This window comes from Triturus cristatus, chromosome 5_2 (genome assembly GCF_964204655.1).
Source record: "Triturus cristatus chromosome 5_2, aTriCri1.1, whole genome shotgun sequence".
Taxonomy (NCBI): Eukaryota; Metazoa; Chordata; class Amphibia; order Caudata; family Salamandridae; genus Triturus; species Triturus cristatus.
Genome location: NC_140588.1, coordinates 90,892,494 through 90,914,641, shown reverse-complemented (window position 1 = coordinate 90,914,641; position 22,148 = coordinate 90,892,494). Strand labels below are relative to the sequence as shown.

General features: G+C 47.2%; 1 protein-coding gene across 1 annotated transcript in view; it reads right to left on the bottom strand.

Moving 5' to 3' along the window:
* The window catches only part of CDH12 (cadherin 12), a 2,012,840-nt gene that overhangs the window by 61,219 nt on the left and 1,929,473 nt on the right, over window positions 1-22,148 (bottom strand). The window contains exon 9 of the mRNA XM_085606875.1: window positions 8,269-8,522. Coding sequence (XP_085463001.1) covers window positions 8,269-8,522 — 254 coding nt within the window. The remainder of the gene's footprint in view (window positions 1-8,268; window positions 8,523-22,148) is intronic.

Here is a 22,148-nt window from a genome sequence, read left to right as displayed (position 1 = left end):
TTCTAGAATGTAACGTGTTTCAAGACGCCTGAGTTTTAGTTCCCGATCCCCACCTCTGCCAAGTGGAGGTATCGTGTCAATGACATAATACTGAAGATGTTTTAAATTATTGTCATGTTGCATCTTGAAATGTCTCGCTACAGGATAGCTCGGGTCGTTATTGGTGATGGCTCTAATGTGCTGTAATATGCGCTTATGGACTTGTAATTTAGTGCTACCTATATACAATAGGTTACAGGAGCACTGAAACACATATACTGCAAAGTCAGTTCGACAAGTCAGGTGTTGTTTAATTTCTCGTGTTGTACCATTAAATGCCGCCTGATAAGCGGTTCTGTTTGAAGCATAGTTACATGCTTTACAGACAGAGCATTAAAAAAAACCCTTCCTGGCCACCAACCATCCAACTTTCTCACTTTCCTCAGGGTTCTTCTTGACTAGAGAATTCGCCATTGTGGCCGCTCTTCTGTATGTGATAGCAGGTTGTTTGGGCAAAAGTGTACCAATTATTGGGTCATCATGAACTATTGGCCAATTCCTTCTTATTATAGTTCTGAGCTGTTGCTCCTGCTTTGAATAGGTGAGGATAAGCCTGGTAGGCTCAGCTAGAGCCTCCTCCTTATCCTTGCTCTTGTTCACATTTTGTATGAGTTCATGTCTCAGAAGTCTTTTTGATTTGTCAATCGCAGTTTCAATAGATACATGTATACCCCTTGTCCAGGAATCGTTGTCTACACTCTTGTTGTTTTGTGTTGCAGTCCTCTTCCTCACTACAAATTCTACGAATTCGAAGCATTTCCCCATAGGGAATGCTATGTATTAAATGTGGAGGGTGTGCACTCGAAGCGTGTAGTAGAGTGTTGCCTGCTGTTTCCTTACGGTGTAGTGAAGTATTCATACTGTTGTTTGTTATGTTGATCTGGACATCTAGGAAGGTTATACTTGTGTTACTTATGTTAGAAGTGAACTGTAAGTTTACATCATTGTCATTCAATAATTTAACAAAATCAATGGCTTTATCCTGGGTTCCCTGCCATACAATGAATAAATCATCTATATAACGTAACCAGCATACAATATTTTCTTTGTATATCTGCTCATATGTTTTCATGAGGACCAGCTCCTCCCACCAGCCCATGAACAAACAAGCGTAGCTGGGGGAGAAACCGGCCCCCATAGCTACGCCTTGAATTTGCTGGAACATCTGGTGTTTGAACAAAAAAGAAATTATTCTCAAGGCAGAAACCCAACATATTCATTATCATCTTGTTATGCTGAGCATATTGTAATGGCCTATTCGCAAAAAAGTAATCAACTGCTTTTAGTCCATCCTGATTCCTGATACATGTGTATAATGAGGATACATCTAAAGCCAGGAGAAAATACCCTTCTTGCCATTGAACATTAGCGATTTTCCTGATGAAATCCCCAGTGTCCTGCACAAATGATTTCAATTTTTTCACGTGTTCTTGAAGAAAAAAGTCAATCTAACGTGACATGTTCTCTAGTGGCCCATTGATGGCAGCTATTATTGGTCTTCCAGGGGGCTTGTAAATGTTGTTATGAACCTTGGGGATAAAGTACATGGATGGTGTTTTTGGATGTTCTGTTTTTAAATATTTGAACTCTTCCATACTAAGAAGTCCCACACTTTTCCAAGCCAGTTTTCTTCAGATTATCTTTTGCACTGTTGTACTCTTTTAAGGTAGATTTCTCATAGCACGTTAGATCATCCAATTGTCTTCGTGCTTCTGCAATGTACTCTTTTTGCGACTTTGTCTGACGTAGTGACAACAATTTTATGGTCATTGCTCAATTTATTGATCAGTGCTGTATATTGATTTTCCTGTTCACTTTTAAATCTTTTTCGGTGTTTGATTTGATTTTTTAAGATCATCCACTATAACATCATGGAAGGTGTCAACGGCGTCCTTTGGCATATTTGGCATGAAAATAGATTTAGGCTTAAAGGGACTTATATGAGCTCCTATTTGGGAAATAGCTGCTTCAGTATATATATATATATATCCGTGAGTGCTCTGTTTCTTCCTGGTGAAGTGTGTTGAATAATTTTACTGTGTGCAGCCAATGGCACACCGGAAGCACCCGTTTTATGGAGTTCGGCAGTTTTCAAGTGGAACTTGGTGAAAAACAATTATTATACTGCCTGAACTGTCGCATGCCTACTTTTGTGGAAGTGCCTGCCGTGCGAAGGGACATTATTCAAATGTCTAAACAGGATTACTACAATCTATGTTTTCAGGTGTTCGCAAAGACTTTGGTGATAGTGAGCTCCCTCGCATTCCGATTTGGCATTTAAAGGTAGAGGCCCTAGATGATATTGTTTTTTAAAATAATATTGGTGAGGCTATGAATGCTTACTTTAATGAAAATGCTGGAACAGTTACATCCTCTTTGATTGAATGGGATGCATTTAAGGCAGCGATCAGGGGTCGATGCAGTGCAGAAGTGTGTAGGGTCCGTGGAACTTTGATTGGTGAGGTGGAAACCCAGGAAAAGGTACTTAGAAGCCTTGAGCAACATAGGCCAGGTAATCCTGCTCTTAAATATCCCTTGCTTGAGGCGAAGGAATTACTGGTAGCCCAAGATGAAAAAATAAGTTGTTATGATTATAAGGAATATTTGATCCGTGCTCATGCTGAGCATGATAAAGCAGGATGCCCTTTGAAATGGTTTAAAATCCAAAAACATGGGAATCTTTGATTCTGAAGCTTGACTCTGCTGCAGGTGAAGCATTATGTAATCAAGTTGCTATTAATTCTCGTTTTTGTGATGTTACCCTTTGCTGTATGCTTCAGAGCCTAGAGCACCACCTCAGGATTTGTAGTTTTTTTTATCAATAGGCCAGCGGCAGGTCCTCTTGCATGAGGATGCAGATGATTGGGGGGGAGGGTGATATAACTATACAAGAAATTAGAGCTGCCATAAAAAATCATGGTGCGTGATAAGGTTCCTGGAGCAGATGGCTCACCTGTAGAGTTCTTTGCTGCATCCAAGAATAAATTGGCTCCTTGATTGGTGGAAATACATCTTGAAAGACACAGCACCTGTTGATGTCTATTCATGAGGTGCTGGTCATTCGTCTTTTGTAACCTAGTTGCCCTTCAATGGATGTTAGATCCAAGAGGCCATTGTCTGTGCTCCATGTAGATTACAAAATTCTAAGCCATACTCTGGTGAGCAGACTCCTACCACATATGCCCTTTTTAATTCAGATTGATCAAGCAAGCTTTATTCCAGGGTGTAATACGGCATATAATATTCAGAGGCTCATCTCTCTCCTTAATGATGGTTTTGTGAATAAAGCAAGGGAAGCTGTCATGGCAATAGGTATTGAGAAGGCCTTTGACAGTTTAAGTTGGTGCTCTCATATACTGTAATGGCTCGAATGGGGTTGGGTGCAAGATTTATTCGATGGATCAAACTTCTCTATACAGGTCCTAAGGCGGGGATGCGTACTGGCAGAGTGTCCAAAACCCCCCTTATTAGTTGCTATCACAATGGAGCCTCTGGCCAGTTGTGCCCGCACCGGGAGTTTTTATCATGGGATGGAAGTCCGTGGGGAAACCCATTTTGCAGCATTATATGATGAGGATATGCTGCTCTTTCTCTGTGATGTTGAAATGGATTTTCCCAGTTCTATAGACTTATTAGGCTGCTTTGCTAAAGTATAGGGGAGACATATTATTTGACAAAAATCTCTCTTGTTTTCACTTTGCAGACATGCTGCACCACCCCTGAATTTACATGGGCTCAATTGAAGCCCAACCTGCATTAAATATTTAGGTGTTAAAATATATCATGAGCAGCAAGATTTATTTGATGGGTATATTGGAGAAGCTGTTAGAGCACTTAGAACTAGTATTTTTTTTTGGATGAGCTTACCGTTATCTGTGGCTGGCTGAATAGCGGTAGCCAAGATGGTGGCAGTACCATGATTGCTCTATTTCTTTAGCACTCTGCTGTTGGTGATGCCTCACCAATTGTTTAGGAAACTTAAAGGGCTGGCAAACTTGCCTGCAGCGAACACAGGTCCAGGTACCCTATTCATGCCATTAAACTGTTGAAAATAGGGGCTCAGGTAGGAGTGTTAGCAGGTATTGAAAAGAGGTCTACATTTGTGGTTAACAGTGTTGAGGATTTATATTGGGATGGAGTATTGCTTAGGTTTGAAGACCTGACTGAAGAATTTGATATACCTACAAGACAATATTTTGTACACAGGGCATTAGCTGAAATAATACGGAATTATTGGAGAAATGAAGATGCTGATTCTCCTACGTACCAGGTTTGTCAAATGCTCTGTACAACAACATGGTGTGTAAAAGCCGTCATGTATCCAAGTCATGTGATTCATGCACATAACATTGCTCCTCTTGCCGAGTTAAAAATGAAATGGGAGAGAGACTTAGAGCTCTAAATAAATGATGAGGACTGGGATAGGATTGTAGCAGATATGCCAGATGTCTCTAGAAAAGCTAGGCTCAAATTAATTAATTTCTATATCCTGCATAGAGCTTATCTGATACCTGAACACAAATAAGGAAGGGTCCAAGGGAATGTTTAAAGACCTAAACAGACTCAATCCCCTATTCAGTAATCAATAATACAAAAGGGTCTGTAGGTCTATGTGTTGAAGACGGTCAACAAAGAGATAGATATAAATGTAAAGCGTGAGAGAGAAACCTTAGAGTGCTAATTGGTTGTAAAGGATTTCCATCAATAACCAGTGATTGGTAGGTGTCATCATCTGGATATCCAACCTTCCCACCACAATAAACCACTCCAATCAGGAGTATTATTTGTGGTATCGGTGTCAACCAGAGCACTTGGATATAGCCCGGGAAGGGGGAAGAAAAGAAGACAGCGAAGTCACTGGCTTAGTCAGGGTGTGCAGGTATATACCGAAAAATGATATATAAACAGTGCAGTGCAAAAAAGTGAAAATGTTAAAAAAGGATTAAGAGGAAGAAGGTAGTTTAATACAGGATATTCCTACTAATCCTTAGTTAAAAAATGGTGCAGAAACAGCTTTTAACAAATAGGCTGTATGACAATATGGTCAACATGTTTCAGCCTGCTTGACCCCATGGTCAAATGGCTTTCGTCAGGACCTTATAATCTATTAATTGCTACTGCAACAATGAAGTGTGAAAAAAACAATAAGTGTATAAAATACAACCTTTTGTGGTGTATAACTTCTTCGAGCACTCAGTATATATGAATTTATCTGTGCAAACACAAAAAACCAAAGGGAACACAGTGTAAGGTTAAACATTAAACATACTCTCTCAGGGTGAAATAGTAAGTCTTAGGCCAGGCCCATAGCATTATAGCAGAGTGCTTACCTGGTTAGCACGAGAAGTAAGCCTCACCTCACCCGGTACTGACTCAGGTTTAGAGGAGGCCCCGCCCTATAGAGAATATGGGGGGAAGTAGAGAGACTATTAAACCACTTTTTTAACTAAGGATTAGTAGGAATATCCTGTATTAAACTACCTTCTTCCTCTAAATCCTTTTTTAACATTTTCACTTTTTTGCACTGCACTGTTTATATATCATTTTTCGGTATATACCTGCACACCCTGACTAAGCCAGTGACTTCGCTGTCTTCTTTTCTTCCCCTTATCTGATACCTGCCAGGATTAACAGGTTCTATGTGACTGTTGACTCTTTGGTTTTTTTGATGCTTCCCATCTCTGCGGCTGTTTGCCCTTGTGAATTTTGCCGCAACTACAGGTACTTTGAGAGACATCATGCATCCATAGTTTTCTATGGGCCATGATGTTTGAAACCTTTTTAAAGTCATTTTCTTATTGCATGTTTGTTGGATTTTTAGTCTTGTTGAGTTTATATGATGCTACTTTATTTCTCTAAAATGGTGTGGTGACCATTTGTGTGTTTTGAGTACAAATACTTTACACATTGTCTTTGGGTAAGTCTGTCTGCTCGTGCCAAGCTACCCAGGGGGTGAGCAGGGGTTATCTAAAATGTGTATCCCCCTTACCCTGACTAGAAGCACGGGTCCCTATTTCGATAAAGGTACCTACCTCTGCAAACTTGATACCCCCATTTCTAACAGGGGCGTAGCCTCCAAATACTTTACAGCAATCCCACTGCGTGGGACTTACTGGAGGCAACAGGAGGGCTTGGTGGCCACCAAGGATCCTCTGCAGCCAAGGGTACTTCATCCCCCAACCAGCAGTGTTTCTGGAGGTGTGTTGGCAGAGTGGCGGAAAAAGGGACAGGTCTCCGCGACTTGCAAGTTTGTAAATTTATTTTTTCATTGGGGAAGGGGGGTTGCGCAGCCCCCCTTCCAATCTGATTTCAGCCCTTGGGACCCCATCCACCTGGGCTGGGCCCAGTGGGCACCCTGGAATGTAGCAAGAGCCGGCCCTGGGGGTGGCGGTCACCAGGGACATCTTTATCTCTGGATGTGGGCTGGGCAGCACTCCTCCTTTCTTTTGTTTTGGGCCTGCCCCAGGGAAGTGGCTGTCCCCAGGGCCAAGCAAGGCCCGGAAGTGGGTAGAGCAGCCCCCCTCCCAATTATTTAAAAAGAAGATGGCCCCAGAAAGGTGGTGGTCCCTGGGGTGCAGGGGGCCCCTAGGCCCCCAATACATAATAGTTTTGGCCCTTGGTAGGTTGTGGTCCCTAGGGCCAGGTGGGGTTCCGAGAGGATTCGTCCATAATAATACATTTGCTCAGGGAAAGTTGTGATCCCTGGGGCACAGGGGTCCAAGAAGCCCCTCTGATTTAGCTGTGGCCAGGGGCCCTGGGGAGGCAGTGGACCCCGGGCAAGATTAAGGCCCAGGAGGGGGGCCCATGTGCCCCGATCCCTCATTAGTTATCCGTGGATCCCGCTGCAAATTCTTAAAGACAAAATGTTCTTTTTGGACCTGTAGGGTCCAGTGAGACCCCCAAGCGGCCGAGGGGGTCCGGTCTTTTCCACCCTGCCCCCTTTTCTGTTTTTCAAATGTATTTCCTGAGACTCGGCCAAACAGATCTCAGCATGAGATCGGGAGGGGCCACTGATCCTCTGCATCCCTAGATATACAATTGGAAATTTATTTAAATACCTCCATGACTATAGTAATTTATACAGATTTGCATGCCTTATATTCAACTGCTAGAAAAGATATTAGAGCCCAGGTTCTCAAGTTCCAAAGTCGGTAGCTTAGACAATAGATCACCCAGTAAATTGAGTAATCACTCTAACTCACTGATAGATTCCTGTAGGTACCTGCCATGCTTATTACTAAAGACTCCTCTGTCGGTGGGTGCAATTAATGCACATGCGAACCAGTGTACTTAGGTTGGATCTTTATTAAGTACATACAAAATAAAGAAGAGATCATTTTGGTATTGACATACACAACTTAAACAAGCATTGGCAAAGTAATTAATCTTACATGGCAGGAGAGACATGATAAGCTTTGTAAGTGCCTGGCCATCCATAATAATAGTACATAGAATGCCATGAAGATATTTTGTTCCGTACTTTCAAGATGTCCACTGCATCATATGATGCAAAGTGCCCTGCTTCGTCACTTGATTAATATGCTTCACCGGCATGTGATAATGCAACACACATTTCTATATGTATCTTGACAGTCTAGGAAACACTATTTTCATTGTTTTCTATACTTTTAACATGGCCAGTCACCTATATTTGCAATTCCTGTGCTGGCAGATTTTAAAAGCCTCCAGAATTAGCATGGACAATAACAGCTGCCACTAATGTGATGAATACCACTAGATAGTGCGACAGAAAAACATCCAGGGTATCATCAAGGCCACCATCAGTCCCAAGTAAGCAGTGTGGGAGGGTCAGAGAGCTTAGGAAAACATCCATGTCATCAATAAAGCCACCATTCTGCACCTGGTGCGACACAGAGGAGCATCGGGCGTGAGGTTGGGAGGGTGAGATGGGTAGTTCAGGGGGTTTCAAAGTAAAGAGTATGCGCATGCTTTATAAACCAAAATATGCACACTTATGGAGTGATAAACAAGGAAATGTATTTTTAAGTAGTTCCATGACATCAGTGGAATGCTACACCCTATCCAATCAAAAACAAGGGTAAACTAGGTATGCTTCAAGGAAGGACCAAAACAGAATTGAGAGAAAAACACCAGTAAAAATCAGGGAACTGAGATTAGACAAGAAAGCTGCCAAATAATGAACAAGGGCTGACTGTATGTGGTATTGTTGTGTCAAGTGATATTGGAAGAGTGGAATTGTTTTCTTACCTTACAGAGCTAGAACCAAGATCAAGGTCTTGTGCAGTCACAGCTCCTATGATGGTACCAATTGGAGTATCTTCATAAACCTCCATACTGTACACAGGTTTGCTGAACACTGGTGGCTCATCCACATCCAATACACTGATCTTCACGGTGGCTGTGTCTTTGAAAGGGCCCGCGGAATGGAACCGATGGTCTAAGTGTACATTGGAGGCTTCTACCTTAAATGTGTATGCTTTTTTTGTTTCAAAGTCTAATGCCTGTGGTAAAGACAAAAAGAATTAAAACAATTAAATCCAAACTTTTACTAAGTAAATCATTTTCATTATTCAGGAACTTGTTTATTTAATTCATACAAAACTATTTTGATTGACTTTCAATGAACAAATAAACAATGCCAATATAAAAATATTCAGTAAAGTAGGCACTAATTAGGAGTGAATAAAGTGCACTCTAAAGGAAATCAACCAATTGGACATGTGTATCTCAGTGGTGAGGTGCGTTTGAAAAGGTGAGTTTTAAATGTGAAAATGTAATCATGGAGAAGCACAGATTATGCAACGAAGTCCCATATCCATTGAGAAGCCAGGAAAAAGCCTGGTTCAGAATTTTCTCTTCCTCACTATTGTATTTGTTGTGCTGGCTTATTAGATTTCGATTTTGTGTTGTACTACAGTTTTCTTACTGCATTCTATTTTGACTGTTTTGGTGTGTTGTGCCCTAATATGCTTGAATTGTGATGATGTGTTGCTTTTTGTAGTTGCTGTGTTGTATTCTGTTGTTTACTGTAGATGTGCCAACAAAGGTTGTTACATTTCCAGCCAAAAGCAGAAAATATTTTAAATGTCTCACAACTGAAAATTACTGTGGGCTGTATCACATAAACTGGGAACTGGTGTTGGCCACAGTTTTGGGCTGAGTAGTATTTTCAGTGATTAAAAAGTGGTAAGTTGGTATTTGCCACAGGAAGTTTCAAGGTGTGTGCTTTCTTTTGATGGAAATATAGTAGCATTTGATAACATATCTAAAGTAAACAACTAAATATAAGACAAAACATACAGATAGCAACATCACACCTGGAAGTCTATGATTTTTGTAGATTTCTAGTTGTTCTCCTGAATAACAAGGACTAACCCAATGGCGAAAAAACACAGAGATATTATCAAAGCACATTTCTGTTTGTCTTTGCCACCATTTTGTCTGAACAGAATGAAATGTGTATAATCCCCGTTGCCACCAAAAAGTATTTACTCCTGTCGGCTGTATACAGAAGTTCTGTCCTTGGATGGGTAACAATCTACAAGTGGTTGAGGAGTATACATAAACGTATATGGCTTTTGTTGTTCAATTACTTCTGCCTCATAGCCAGCCTTGAAAATACTCTTATTTCACACGCATCCTTGAGTTTACACATGTGGACAGTCCGCACAAATAGCAGAGTTTCTGCATTTGCAAGCGTGATTTGCAAAAGGAAATGTGCAGATCTTGAACCAGTGACATACGATCTCTAAATTTCCACTCGCAAATCATTGTTTGGACCCATAGATGTAAATTTTTGTGCTACCTTGTGCCAAATGTATCAAAAGAAATTAGGCATTTGCTAGACAAAGACAATAATCTCATGACAAAACAAAACTATGATGAAAGTCCTATGTTGAATTGAGATGTGTTCTTTATGCATGGAAATTGCATGAACTCCTCAGTTAAACTGAGATGTACAGGGTCAGAAAGATAGACACAAGAACAAAAAGCATCAAGAGCAAAGTGTGCCTGCAGCAGGGACAAATTGGGGCTATTGTGATATTTCATTAAAAAAATTATTTGCACCTAAGGGGGGCGTTAGGTGGCGCGCTGACAAGATGGACGCCAGAGCGTGAACCTCCTGCCGTGTGGTGCCATCATACTCCGATTTATCCTGCCTGCGGTGCGGGTGATCGTTGCTGACGCTGCGGGCCGTAGACCTCCCGCAGCCTCACGGAAGAACTCAGGGCCGGCGATAGTCTGCAGCCTCAGCTGAGCCGCGCTGAATCTGGAGCCGATGGGAGGAGTGGAGCGGGCCGTGGACCTCAGCCGGCCGCGGGGGCTACTCTAGCCTGCAGCTCGCCATGAGGCAACTAGGCCGCACGGGCCGTGCTTCATGCAGTGAGGGCAGAAGGACGGCCGGCCGCTCAGGCACGGGAGCCGATGTCAGTGGAGGTGGGCAGCGGCAGACCCGGTGACTGACTGGCACAGCGGGGACTCAGCCTGCCGGACTAGTGCAGCAATAAAGGCGGCGAATGCACGGGGGTGACTGCAGCCAGCTGGCGGCCTAGTGGAACCCGCGCTGGCAGGGAACCACTACGGAGAGAGTCTGTGGTGCCGTTCCCGGAGTCCTGTGCGAGACCCTGGCTCAGCGGACTACGCTATGTGACCTGGATAACCATTCACTGGAGCAGCCCAAGTGAGTCATATGGACCCGACCTCAGCACGCTAACGAGGTCGAGGGGTGCGGCGGGAAGGCCTGGGAGCGAGGTGTGCCTCTCTGAAGGCTGCAGCAACGTGGTGGACCGGGCCACGGCTGATGTGGCTGATCGGGGAGTGATGGGTCACCCCACTCCTAGTGGACACGTCATTAAGGCCCGGGACCAGCAGGACTTGTAGCCGGTGCCCCGGCCATTAAACACAGTCCCTGTGGTGAACAGCTGAGAAGGTGGAGGGGGGCTGCTCTGCCTCCGCAATGAGGAAGGTGACTGGACCCGGTGCGAGCCCCTGCAGCGCTGGCACATTGTGGAGGGACTCATACCCCTGTGTATCCTATGCACACAGAGGGTATGGCGACAACTGTGTGGAGGGCCCGACCTTAGCCGACACTGGGGGTCCTGTCCGGGCTGCACCACTGTATATGCCCAGCCGGCGGCAACGGAAGGGTGGCCCGTTTGCTAGTGGCCCGGGAGCGGCAGATGACGGCGGCGGAGGTGGCGTAGCATCAGGCCTGGTCGACCCGGGGCACAGACGCTGTGGTGGAGTAGTGTTGCCAGACAGGGGGCACCAACATACTGAGAGGACGGTGTGAAACGGTCTCGGTGGCCCACGGAGCCCAGGGATATCGGGCAGTGGGCATCAGATAGACGGTGGCTACGACTTTTTCGGGAGGATCTTTGTCTTGCCCCCTCCCTCCTTTCCTTCCCCCGCGCCAACGGGGAGAACGTGGTATTCCCTCTATCACACCTCGGTGAGGCAGGAGTGGGAGTTTGGACTGTCTGTCAGGGGCCGGGGTTGCAGGCGAATGCCTTTAGCACAGCAACTGGCCATGGGTCGGTTGCGGAACAAGCCGTCCGAGAGCTGGTCACAGGCGGAGAAGATGGGCCCCACATCAGGGCGTCAAGATGGAGATATGGAGCTTCCGGTGACAGCACTCGAGGCGAAAATGGACACAGTATTGGCGGCGGTGGAACGGTTGGGTACTACATTGGAGCAGACTAGGGCCTCCCTGGAGTCCCGGATCGACAAAGTCACGGTGGACTTCACCCTCCTCCACGCAGACCATTGTAAGTTGGCGGACTCTGTCACCCAGCAACGCCAAATGCTCCAAGATGTCCAACCTGTGGTGCGCAACCACACCGTGGCCCTGCAGGACCTGATCGACCGTGTCCATGCCTTGGAGGACCGCGCCGAGGACGCAGAAGGGCGCTCTCAGCGCAATAACGTTCGAGTGGTGGGCCTGCCGGAGGGTGAGGAAGGACGGAACCCGGAACAGTTTGTCAAGGGGTGGCTTCGTGACATCCTCCCCCGGGGGTGCTCTCTCAGCAGTTCCTGGTGGAGCGAGCGCACAGGGTCCCGGCGCGGAGGCCTCAGCCTGGGGCATGGCCGCGCCCCTTTCTCTTCAGACTCCTCAACTACCGAGATAGGGACGTGGTGCTTCGAGAGGACAGGAAGCTGGATCCCATCACAGTGGGAGGTGGACAGGTGATGTTTTTCCCTGATTACACTGCTACAGTCCAAAAGCGGAGGAGCAACTATCTGGCAGTGAAGCGCCAGTTGCGCGACCTAGAGATCCCATATTCCCTGCAGTTGCTGTTGCGCCTCAGGGTGATCACAAAGGAGGGGACCCGATTCTTTGACGCTCCATCTGATGTCTGGGACTGGTTGGAGGAAGCAGGGCTGAGCGGAGGTCGGAGACCTCCGACTTAGGAGCTGGTGGACGCCAGGAGAGGAGACCGAGGCGGCGGCGACGGAGGGAGGCCCGTAGGGCAACGGGGTCGAGCCCCGCCGTAGCACCCAGTCCTGAAAGGATGCGGCTGGAGCGTCAGGGAGCCCTGGAAGCAGTGGCAACCCTGGGGTACACGAGCAGCCAAGGTGCAGCGGCTGTTCACGAGCATAGTGACCCTGAGACTAGTAGGTCGTCTTCCCCGTCCACTACACTTTCAGAAGATCAAGTTCTACCACTGGTGACACCCCAGACTGTTGACCACATTGTGTGAGCCCAGTGCATTGAGATGGTGGCACCTTCCGAAGTGAACGCTGATATGACTGGGGCAGGATGTCGTGGTGACTGTTGGGGGGGTCTCCCCCTATTCCCCTGTATAATGTGGTGCAGTGCCGGATACTGGCATGCGCAAGTCTGCTGGCTCATGTGGGGTGGATGGGGTGATAGAGAGTCCCTGCTCAGGGGGGGATCTGGGCGCTGTGGGAGGTCGGCGGCGGGCGGTGTAGGTGGGCGCGGCAGGGCTACTCGCGCACGCTTAACACCAATTGCATCATAGGAGGCACATATGGTGAACGTAGGAGTAACGCAGGGAGAGTGCAGTTTGCGTTAGCTGCAGCCACACCGCGCACCCGTTAGCCATTGCCTGGCTTAGTTTAACTCAATAAGCGTTTAGCTTACAGTTTGGACGAATGCCCATTTGGGGGTTTTCCCTGGTAGTTACACTGTTATCGTTTTTCATTGCATGCACTCAGCAGTACGCAAGTGTTCCTTTGTTGGGGTTTTGGTTGCAGCACACCGGCATGACACACAGAGTCTATGTTCCTCCCACCGACCGGCCCGACCTTGGCCCCGTGGCCACTGTAGACCTCAATCGCTCTAGATGGCTGCCACCGAGGTAATCACATGGAATATACGGGGAATGCACACGCCTGCGCGTCGTTACTCCATTTTCGCTCATCTACAGCGGCATAGAGTGGCCATAGCCCTTCTTCAAGAGACTCAAATGACGCAGCCTGAGCTCGACCGGCTGCGTGCTTGTTGGAGGGGCCAGCTCTTCGGGACCACATACTCCGCGCATGCCCATGGTACACTGATCTGGGTGAGGGTGGACACTCCGTTTACATGTACAGTGGTAGTAGTTGACACAGCAGGGCGATACACATTGGCTCGTTGGAGACTTAACGGTCAACACATATTACTAGGTTCCGTATACGCCCCGAATGTTGAGAAGCCGTCGTTTTTGGCCCACTTGTCCACGGTGCTGGCACCATATGCGGGTCTTCCTTGGCTACTGGGTGGGGACTTTAACTCTGTCCTTGACACACGCCTAGACAGGTCCTTTCCGCCCCTTCGTTACATGCAGGCGGTCTCGAATGCGCGGACCATCCCCGACTGGTTGTCGCGTTGATATGATCTGTGGCGCACCTTGCATCCCGACGATCGCATCTACTCGTACTATTCGGTGGTACATGACCTTCACGTTCGTACACAAATTGGTCGCACACTGCTCGTCACACCAGCAAGTTGCCCCAAAGGACTGTGGTAAATGAAGTGGCGACGGCGGGTACGCCTATGCCACGATGTGTAAAGAGAACAGTATGTGTTGCATTTAGCCATCCCTGGACACGTGTTTCGAGGTAGTTGCCTCTCGTCAGCAGGGAGTAGGACAGTGTAAAGGGGTGCCGTGTGGACTGCCAAAATGTAATTAAAAACAGGTCAAGTACCTCTCATGGCGCGCAGGTGCAGATCCAAGGCTCGTCAGCCCGTTAGCTCAAGGGAGCCGTAATAATTTGCACACAAATTGGTCGCACACTGCTCGTCACACCAGCAAGTTGCCCCAAAGGACTGTGGTAAATGAAGTGGCGACGGTGGGTACGCCTATGCCACGATGTGTAAAGAGAACAGTATGTGTTGCATTTAGCCATCCCTGGACACGTGTTTCGAGGTAGTTGCCTCTCGTCAGCAGGGAGTAGGACAGTGTAAAGGGGTGCCGTGTGGACTGCCAAAATGTAATTAAAAACAGGTCAAGTACCTCTCATGGCGCGCAGGTGCAGATCCAAGGCTCGTCAGCCCGTTAGCTCAAGGGAGCCGTAATAATTTGCACACAAATTGGTCGCACACTGCTCGTCACACCAGCAAGTTGCCGTTCGTATCGACAGGGTGGTGGGTTCCCACTCTTTGACTCCCCTGTTGGACCAAGCAGACTATCTGGGTCGGACCCATTCTGACCACAACCCTCTTAGGCTGCGTCTTGCATGGGACCCCGGTCGGCCCCCCGTCCGCACGTGGCGACTCCAGCCGACGGCTTTGGAGGACGCTGAATTTCACGCCTCCCTAGGCACAGCGATCGAGCAATTCTTCGACCTAAATGAGGGGATGGCGAGCAGCAAACTAGCAGAGTGGGACGCTCATAAATCCACTATCAGGGGACACTGTCTAGGCGTGACGTGGAACATTCGTAAGCGGCTCGCATAGTCGATCGCCGGCCTGGAGTCGCACCTTTTCTCATGCGAGCTTCATGGCGAGGGTGGGGGTCGTGACTCGGTCCGACTGGCGCGGCTACGGGCACGCCATACTGAGTTGCTGGAGCGCTTGCGCTGCCATAATTATGCGGCTCATTCAGCTCGAGTTCACGCCACGTCCGACAGGGCGGGGCGGCTACTGGCCTGGCTGCTCAGACGGGAGGCTGCGCACGCGCCGATAGACGCTATTCGTAGATCCGACGGGTCGCTCGTGTACACGCAGTGGGAGATCCATCAGGTAATGACAGAACATTACGCGGCCCTATATCGCTTGACGGGGCGCCGGCAGGCACAGGACCTGGATAGGTTTCTGGAGGCTGCCTGTCTGCCCACGGTCCCAGAGGAACATCAGGAATTGCTTGAGTGCCCCCTCACTGAGGAGGAGATCGGAGATGCAGTGGCCTCTCTGGCTTCCAGGAGGGCGCCGGGGCCGGACGGCTTCCCAGCAGAGTACTACTACGGGAGTCACTTGTGCCCAGGTTACATGCTCTCTATATCGCGGCCCTTGAGCCTTGCTCCTTGCCCGCCTCCATGCGAGAAGCCTACTTGGTGTCTCTGCTCAAGCCTGGACGGGATCCCACCAATCTGGGGTCATATCGCCCCCTTGCTCTACTTAATGCTGATTTCAAAATCTTGGCTAAGGTGCCGGCGGAGCGGCTGACCCCAATGGTGTCGGTGCTGGTTCACGGGGACCAAAACGGTTTCGTGCCCAAGCGTAGGACCTCTGTCAATCTGCAGCGGTTTTTCTGGGTGGCCCATGACAGTGTGCAGCAATGGCCTAGGGTGGGCTGTCTGGTCCTAGATCTTGAAAAGGCCTTTGATTGCCTAGACGGGGGGGACCTAGTAGCGGCGCTATCGCACTATGGGCTGGGCCTCGAGTTTCACCAGATGGCGGCCCTTCTGTACAAGGACCCCACAGTGAGGGTGAGAACTGGGCCATACATTTCCGATGCCATTCCGATCTGTCGTGGTACCAGGCAGGGGTGCCCGCTCTCACCCCTCCTTTTCATGCTGGCAATAGAGCCCCTTGCCGCCACGCTTCGTAAGGTGCTGGCTGATGGAATCCCACTTGGAGATGCGACGCACCAGGCATCGCTTTATGCAGACGACCCGCTGGTCTTCGTTAGGGACGTGGCACACATCCCGGTCGAGCTGGAGCGCATTCTGCTTGACTTTGCTGCCCTTTCAGACCTCCGGGTGAATGCTGCTAAGTCCTGCCTCTATGCGTTTCGAGCCGACACCCAAGATCCGATCTACCATCTTGGGGGCGTGCGGGTCAAATGGCAGCCGGACACCTTCCGTTATCTGGGTATCCAGATATATCGGCAACCGGCAGACCTCGTGGAGGGCAATCTGGGCAGAGCCGTGGCAGCGGTCAGGACTGAGATGCGGTTTTGGGGCACCCTCCCGCTGGCGGTCACGGGGCGAATTGCCTTAGTCAAAATGGTGATTTTACCCCGGCTCCTGTACTACTTCCCTAACTTGCCCACCTATATCCCGGCATCTTTCTTTACAGCCCTTGCACGGTCCTTTCGAGATTTTATATGGGGTAACGCACGTCACAGAGTCACGCTGCCCAAGTTGTACCTCCCCACTGACCAGAGAGGCCTTGCGATGCCGTGTTTTGAGCATTATTACTTAGCTGCGCAGCTACTGTGGATAGCCCGGTGGTTAGCGGATAGAGGACTGGGAGGAACCAGAACAGCATCTCATGATGCAATTCCTTCATGTGATGGGACGAGGGAGGCACCTGATTCGATGGTTTTTCAGCCTCCCTGCGTACGCATGCAGTGATTAGCCTGGCCCGCTACGTCGTAAATGGGAGGCGGACCTGGCCCTACCCATGGCCGATAAAGAATGGGTCAGAGTGCTGCAGGGCCCGACGAAGATTCCTCGGAACATGCGCTTCCGCCAAATACAATTTTTTATTTTGTATAGAGCATACCTTACGCCCGAATCCATCAACAGATACTTCCATCGTACGGACGCGGGTTGCCCTCGCTGTGCAAAGCTAGATGTCGGGTTGGTCCATATGTTATGGAGCTGTCCCGCACTGTGCTCGTACTGGCGGGTGGTGCAAGAGGCACTCCATACATGCACAGGTCACAACATCCCATTCGAATGTCATGTCTACCTGCTGCACCTCTTCCGCAGAACTCCCTCCACGAAGATCACCTCTTGGTTTATTGACCTAGGGTTGGTGGTGGCAAAGCGGCTCATCACTAAATGTTGGAAAGCAGCTGACCCACCTCACGTGTGGGCATGGCGGGGCTCATGGCGGGGATCATTCGTAGTGTGAGCCAGGGCAGAGGGCACGGCTCTTTTAAGGGAAGAAACACTAGGCGCCCATAGCACATCAGTGGGAGGCACTATTGCAGGTCATGGCGCAACTAGACGGGGAACATATGGGGATTAGTCACGGGCGCGGTGTGGGCAGCTCCCTAGAGCGGCCAGATACTAGCCAAGCCAGGAGCGAGGTTTGCAGTGCTGTGGCGAGGGCCTCGCTGCCCAGGTGGAGTGCAAAGTAAAATTTGATAATGCCAATACAGCAGTCTGTATAAGGGGCTTCGAGATGGGGGGGACAGATCAGGAGACAGAATTAGGTGATGCTAGACCGCAAGCCGGGTGTAGCTGGGGCTGTTGTTGTTTTGATTGGGTATCTAAAGTTATACCCCATTATGTCTTGGTTCGCTAACTGTTTATGGTAAGGCGATTGGGGAAACTGGGTGGAATGATAACAGGCCTCCATGGGGGGGGGGGGTCTCTCAGTGGCAAGAACTTGACAGGGACTTCATGGTTCCCCCACAGTTGAGACGCCTCTATTGCTGATATGAGACCCGGAAATATGTCTACCTTCCACCACTTTATGTACACCTGCCTGGGTAAATACCGATGATATCGCTACTGATGTAAGTTGCTCTGGCTTCAATGTGTGCTGTAAACCTTGTCAAATGCCAATAAACAGATTTTATAAATAAAATTTAAAAAAACAATTCTTTGCACCTCAAGCCAATTATATCTGGAGGAAAATTGCATTTACTCATATGTTTATTGTCCAGATCTGGTGAGCTTTGTTACAAGCTATGGTTAAATGTCCTGAGTATGGAATCTTGTTATAGACATATTCCATGGTAAACAGTATAACAATTTCCAAACTTTTAGGACAAAAAATATTTTCACACATATAACAAAAAGTATTTTCACACATTTACTACTGAGAATTCCCTGACCTAAGTTAGTTTAAAAATAAGTAACTGTCGATCTCTGTTAGAAACTCACCCTTTTTGGCCTATTCACCCCCATTTTTATGTGCTGAATGGAACAGGTGATAGATTAATCTGACGGTGTCCTGTGCTCTGCTAGTCAGGGCCAGTGCCATGTTAAACACAAACACATACATTGAGGTACACTTATAATTGGCATGACCTACCCTATAAGTTCCTAGTAGATAATAAAGCAAGGGGATAAAATCTACCTATAAGTCCCTAGTATATATTAGGGCATGGCAGTTTAGATACAAGCAGGCTTTTGTCGCACTTTCATGTATGTACTTCTGAGAGCCTTAGGTCATTTTAAAAGCAGCTCTGCATGGCAGCACTGCCTTTAAAAGTAAAATTCACTGCCAACTCGACTTTGGTGGTATGGGCACTTTAAAAATGATAATCTACCTTCTATTTACATTGTGGATATCCCCAATGCCTCCTCGAGGTGTTGCAGGCCTGGGGGGTCATGTAACTATAGGCAGGGTACCTATAAAAGATGTTTTATAAACCCTGGTGAGGAAGAAATTGCACATTTCCTTTTCCCCATTGTAAATACTTGGCCTTATTGACTAATTTGGCAATATTTTATAGCATTTGCTAGGAAATTAGGAAAATATAATTCAAAGACATAACAGAATGGCATTGTTAAAACTAACAGAATGCACTTTTTGAATGTATCCTAACTTACACAGAAAAGAGGTTCTAACACTTTCTTGTCTGTAAGCCAAAATCCAACCCTCCTGCAGTCTTTCCTGATTGGTCAGTGCTAACAGGCTTAGCAAGGCTGCCTTGATTAGGAGATAAGTGGCTGTCCAGGCGACAGGCTACCTGCTGGAGAGAGCTCTGCAGCTACACAGGAATGCCCATGCAGGGTAGGGGAGTTGTAAATCATGAGGCTTCAAAGGAGGAGAGGACAGGCAAGCAATGCCCAGCCTACCTCCCCCAGTTCCCTGTGCCCCAGCAGGCTTAAGGAAGGAATTCGCAGATGTTATGGGGAGGAGAGCTATGGAGATGAGCCACAATGAGAGGTGGTTTAGTTTGCTCTTGCTGCTCTGCTGAGGTTTCAGCCCTGACGGATTTTTGAGGAATAGTGCTTTCTGGGACAAGAAGATGCTATACTTTGGAGAAAGTAGTCCTGGGCCTAGATGGCACCCTGCATCCCATTGGTCATTGGTACAACCCCTTGATTCCCAGAAGCTGAGATTAAACATGTGGAGGTGCTTAGCCTCTCAGTTCTGCTGCCTGAAACTACAAGAAGAAGGAGGATAGTCCTGCTGGAATCCTGATCTGCATTCTAGGGCCTGCCTGGTGAAGACTGTGCCTTCTGCGCTATCTGGGACTACAGCTCTGAGGACTTTGCCTTGCTTCAAGAAGGAGTAAGGAGTGGAATCCCTGCAGCTACAGGTTAACAGAGCATAACTGACCCTCTCCAGTCACAGCCCCCCACATGGCGTACATCCAATGGAGTTTTAAAGGGTTGAGCAAGTGGTTTGGGGTAAGTTAAGTCCAGGCCTGCCAAGGACCATCTAGAAGATTCCAGACCCTTGAGTTAGGGTTTTGGACACTTGGAACCCACCAGGAGAGCCTCGGTAAGGATCTTCAGAACTTTGACAAACTTTAAGAAACTTTTTGGAAAAGCTTCCAGGAGGTGACCAACCCAACCGCGAGAGATAATCCCACCCGGATTCCAGGTTTATCCTACTGAAGTGCTCCAGAGGTTCACCTTCCAGAGTTTGACTGGGAGATCCTGTAAAGTCAAGCTATCTAGCCCTCAATGAATCCGGATGGGTTGAGAGCAGTGATGGGCCTTGGTGGAAAAAGCTTCAGAAAAGTTTCCAAGTCACAAGGGAAAATTTTGACAGAGGCCTACTGCGAGGGGTATCCGAGCAGGCATTCATTGTGGTCAGCCTCAGAATTAGACTTTCCCAATCATGACCAGTTGTCCAGAAGTGGTGCTATTCGTTTCTAAGCACTAAAACGTGTTTATTCTTTAAAAATTCATATCTCCTGCTCCCTACATTGGATTTTCATTGTTTTGTTGTCATTTTAAAATAAAAATATGACCTATTTGTATAAATTGGCGTGAAATTTTTATTGTGTGTTGTGTCTTACTTATTTACTGTAATGGTGTTTTCAAATGCTTAACATGCCTGTTTCCTAAGTTAAACCTTATTGCTCTGTGTCAGCTACCAAGGGTTGAGCAAGGGACAAATTTATAGAGACCCTAGTTAGGACCCATTACCTTGTTGGTGGCCTTGTTGCTGGAGTTAGGTGCCTCCCTACCCCTCCCAATAACCCAATAACCCACCATCCAATATTCTCTGTATATAAAGATGATCAAATGAGTTGCTCTAGATTTTTGAATCATGTGCCATCTTTGTGGGTATCTATTTTTCAGTACCTGTCATTGATCACTGATGGGCCACTCCCATTTTTCATATGCAAATCAATAGATTTTTCTGTAACTGCAAATTTTACAGTCTGCCTTCACACAGTAGCACATATGATTAGCCATGTTGTTTGTGCTGAATTGTTGCATTGTGTTGTTGGGTTGCAATGCAGTTGCTGTGTTGCATTTTTCTGCGACTGTTTTATTGTGTTGTGTTCTTTATGTTTGCGTTGTGTTGTTATAATATTTTTAGGTATGCTTGTGTCTTGTGTGATGCTACTGTTCAGGTCCACAATTAATGCAATATTTTCAGGCAAATGAACATATTTTTTTCAATTTTCTATGACAATAAAGTATTTACCACTAAGGTGCTAAATCCCCACTCTGCCCGCTCTTCAAGTATCTGAGACATGGGCCAGCCCCACACTGGGATATTCAGCGCTCATTTTATGTGACACAATCCCACATCGCTAGTGCACATGAAGTTTAGTTAAGGATGCCTCTAACACCTGATTTTGTGATTTGGAGGCAAAATCTTTGCTGTAGATTTGGGATATTGATTCCGTTGTGAGAGACAAGCTTTCCCACTTAAACGTCTGACTGCAGTATGCTTTCTCTTCGCTTGGAGGTTACATGAAGACTCCGTTTCGGGTTTAATATGACCTGACGAAGGCGCTTACAGTTACGCAAGTCACATGATCCGGGGAGTTCTGTGACCAATATACTTTAAGAAATTTATAATACCCGGCTGGCCTACATTGCCCCCTATTTATGCTTGACGATTTATGGACATTATCAATGGATTTATCTACTTGTGTTTAGCCTTGAAAAAGTCCTTTTGGACGAAACATGTGTCGGCTGTTTTGTGCACATATCTGGATTTTGTAAGAAGATATATTAAAGAAACGTGCAAGCGAAATTCCAAAGCGACTGATGGACTTTAATTTTTGACACGTTCAAACATATTGTGGATACCAGCTTCTCTGGTTCATTATAGTTGATGTGTGCCTCAGCAATTGTGTTAAAAGTCTGACTGCAGTATGTCTGCAGATTCCTCCACCAAGATAAGTATATTGCATTTTCAGCAGATATGCTCTGTCACACTCCCACTTGGAGGAACCCTCTCTCCCTTGAACCCGTCCAGGAGAATTCAGGAAGCAAATCATCGAACATAAAACGTCCATCTGAAGTTGTCCATCAGGAAACATCAGTTCATCAAAACAGACAAGTCATTGGAATTTTATATTCAATAACAACTGTGTTCCTGCTGTACAGAAGGAACTATTTCATTGTTTAGTGATTTTTGCCCTGTTTTTCTTTCTATTATGTCTATATGAGGTATAGGCCGTGCCTTCAAATTGTTTAACTCTTGCTACCTCTAAAAACAAATGTTTTAAAAGACAACTGTGTCCCTGATAAGCAGCGGCATAGCTAGGCCTTATGCCGCCAGTGGCGGCTCATGCGTTTGCCACCTGCGGCGGCCGAATGAAGGAGTAGGGGGTGAAACTGCTACCCCCAAAACTCGT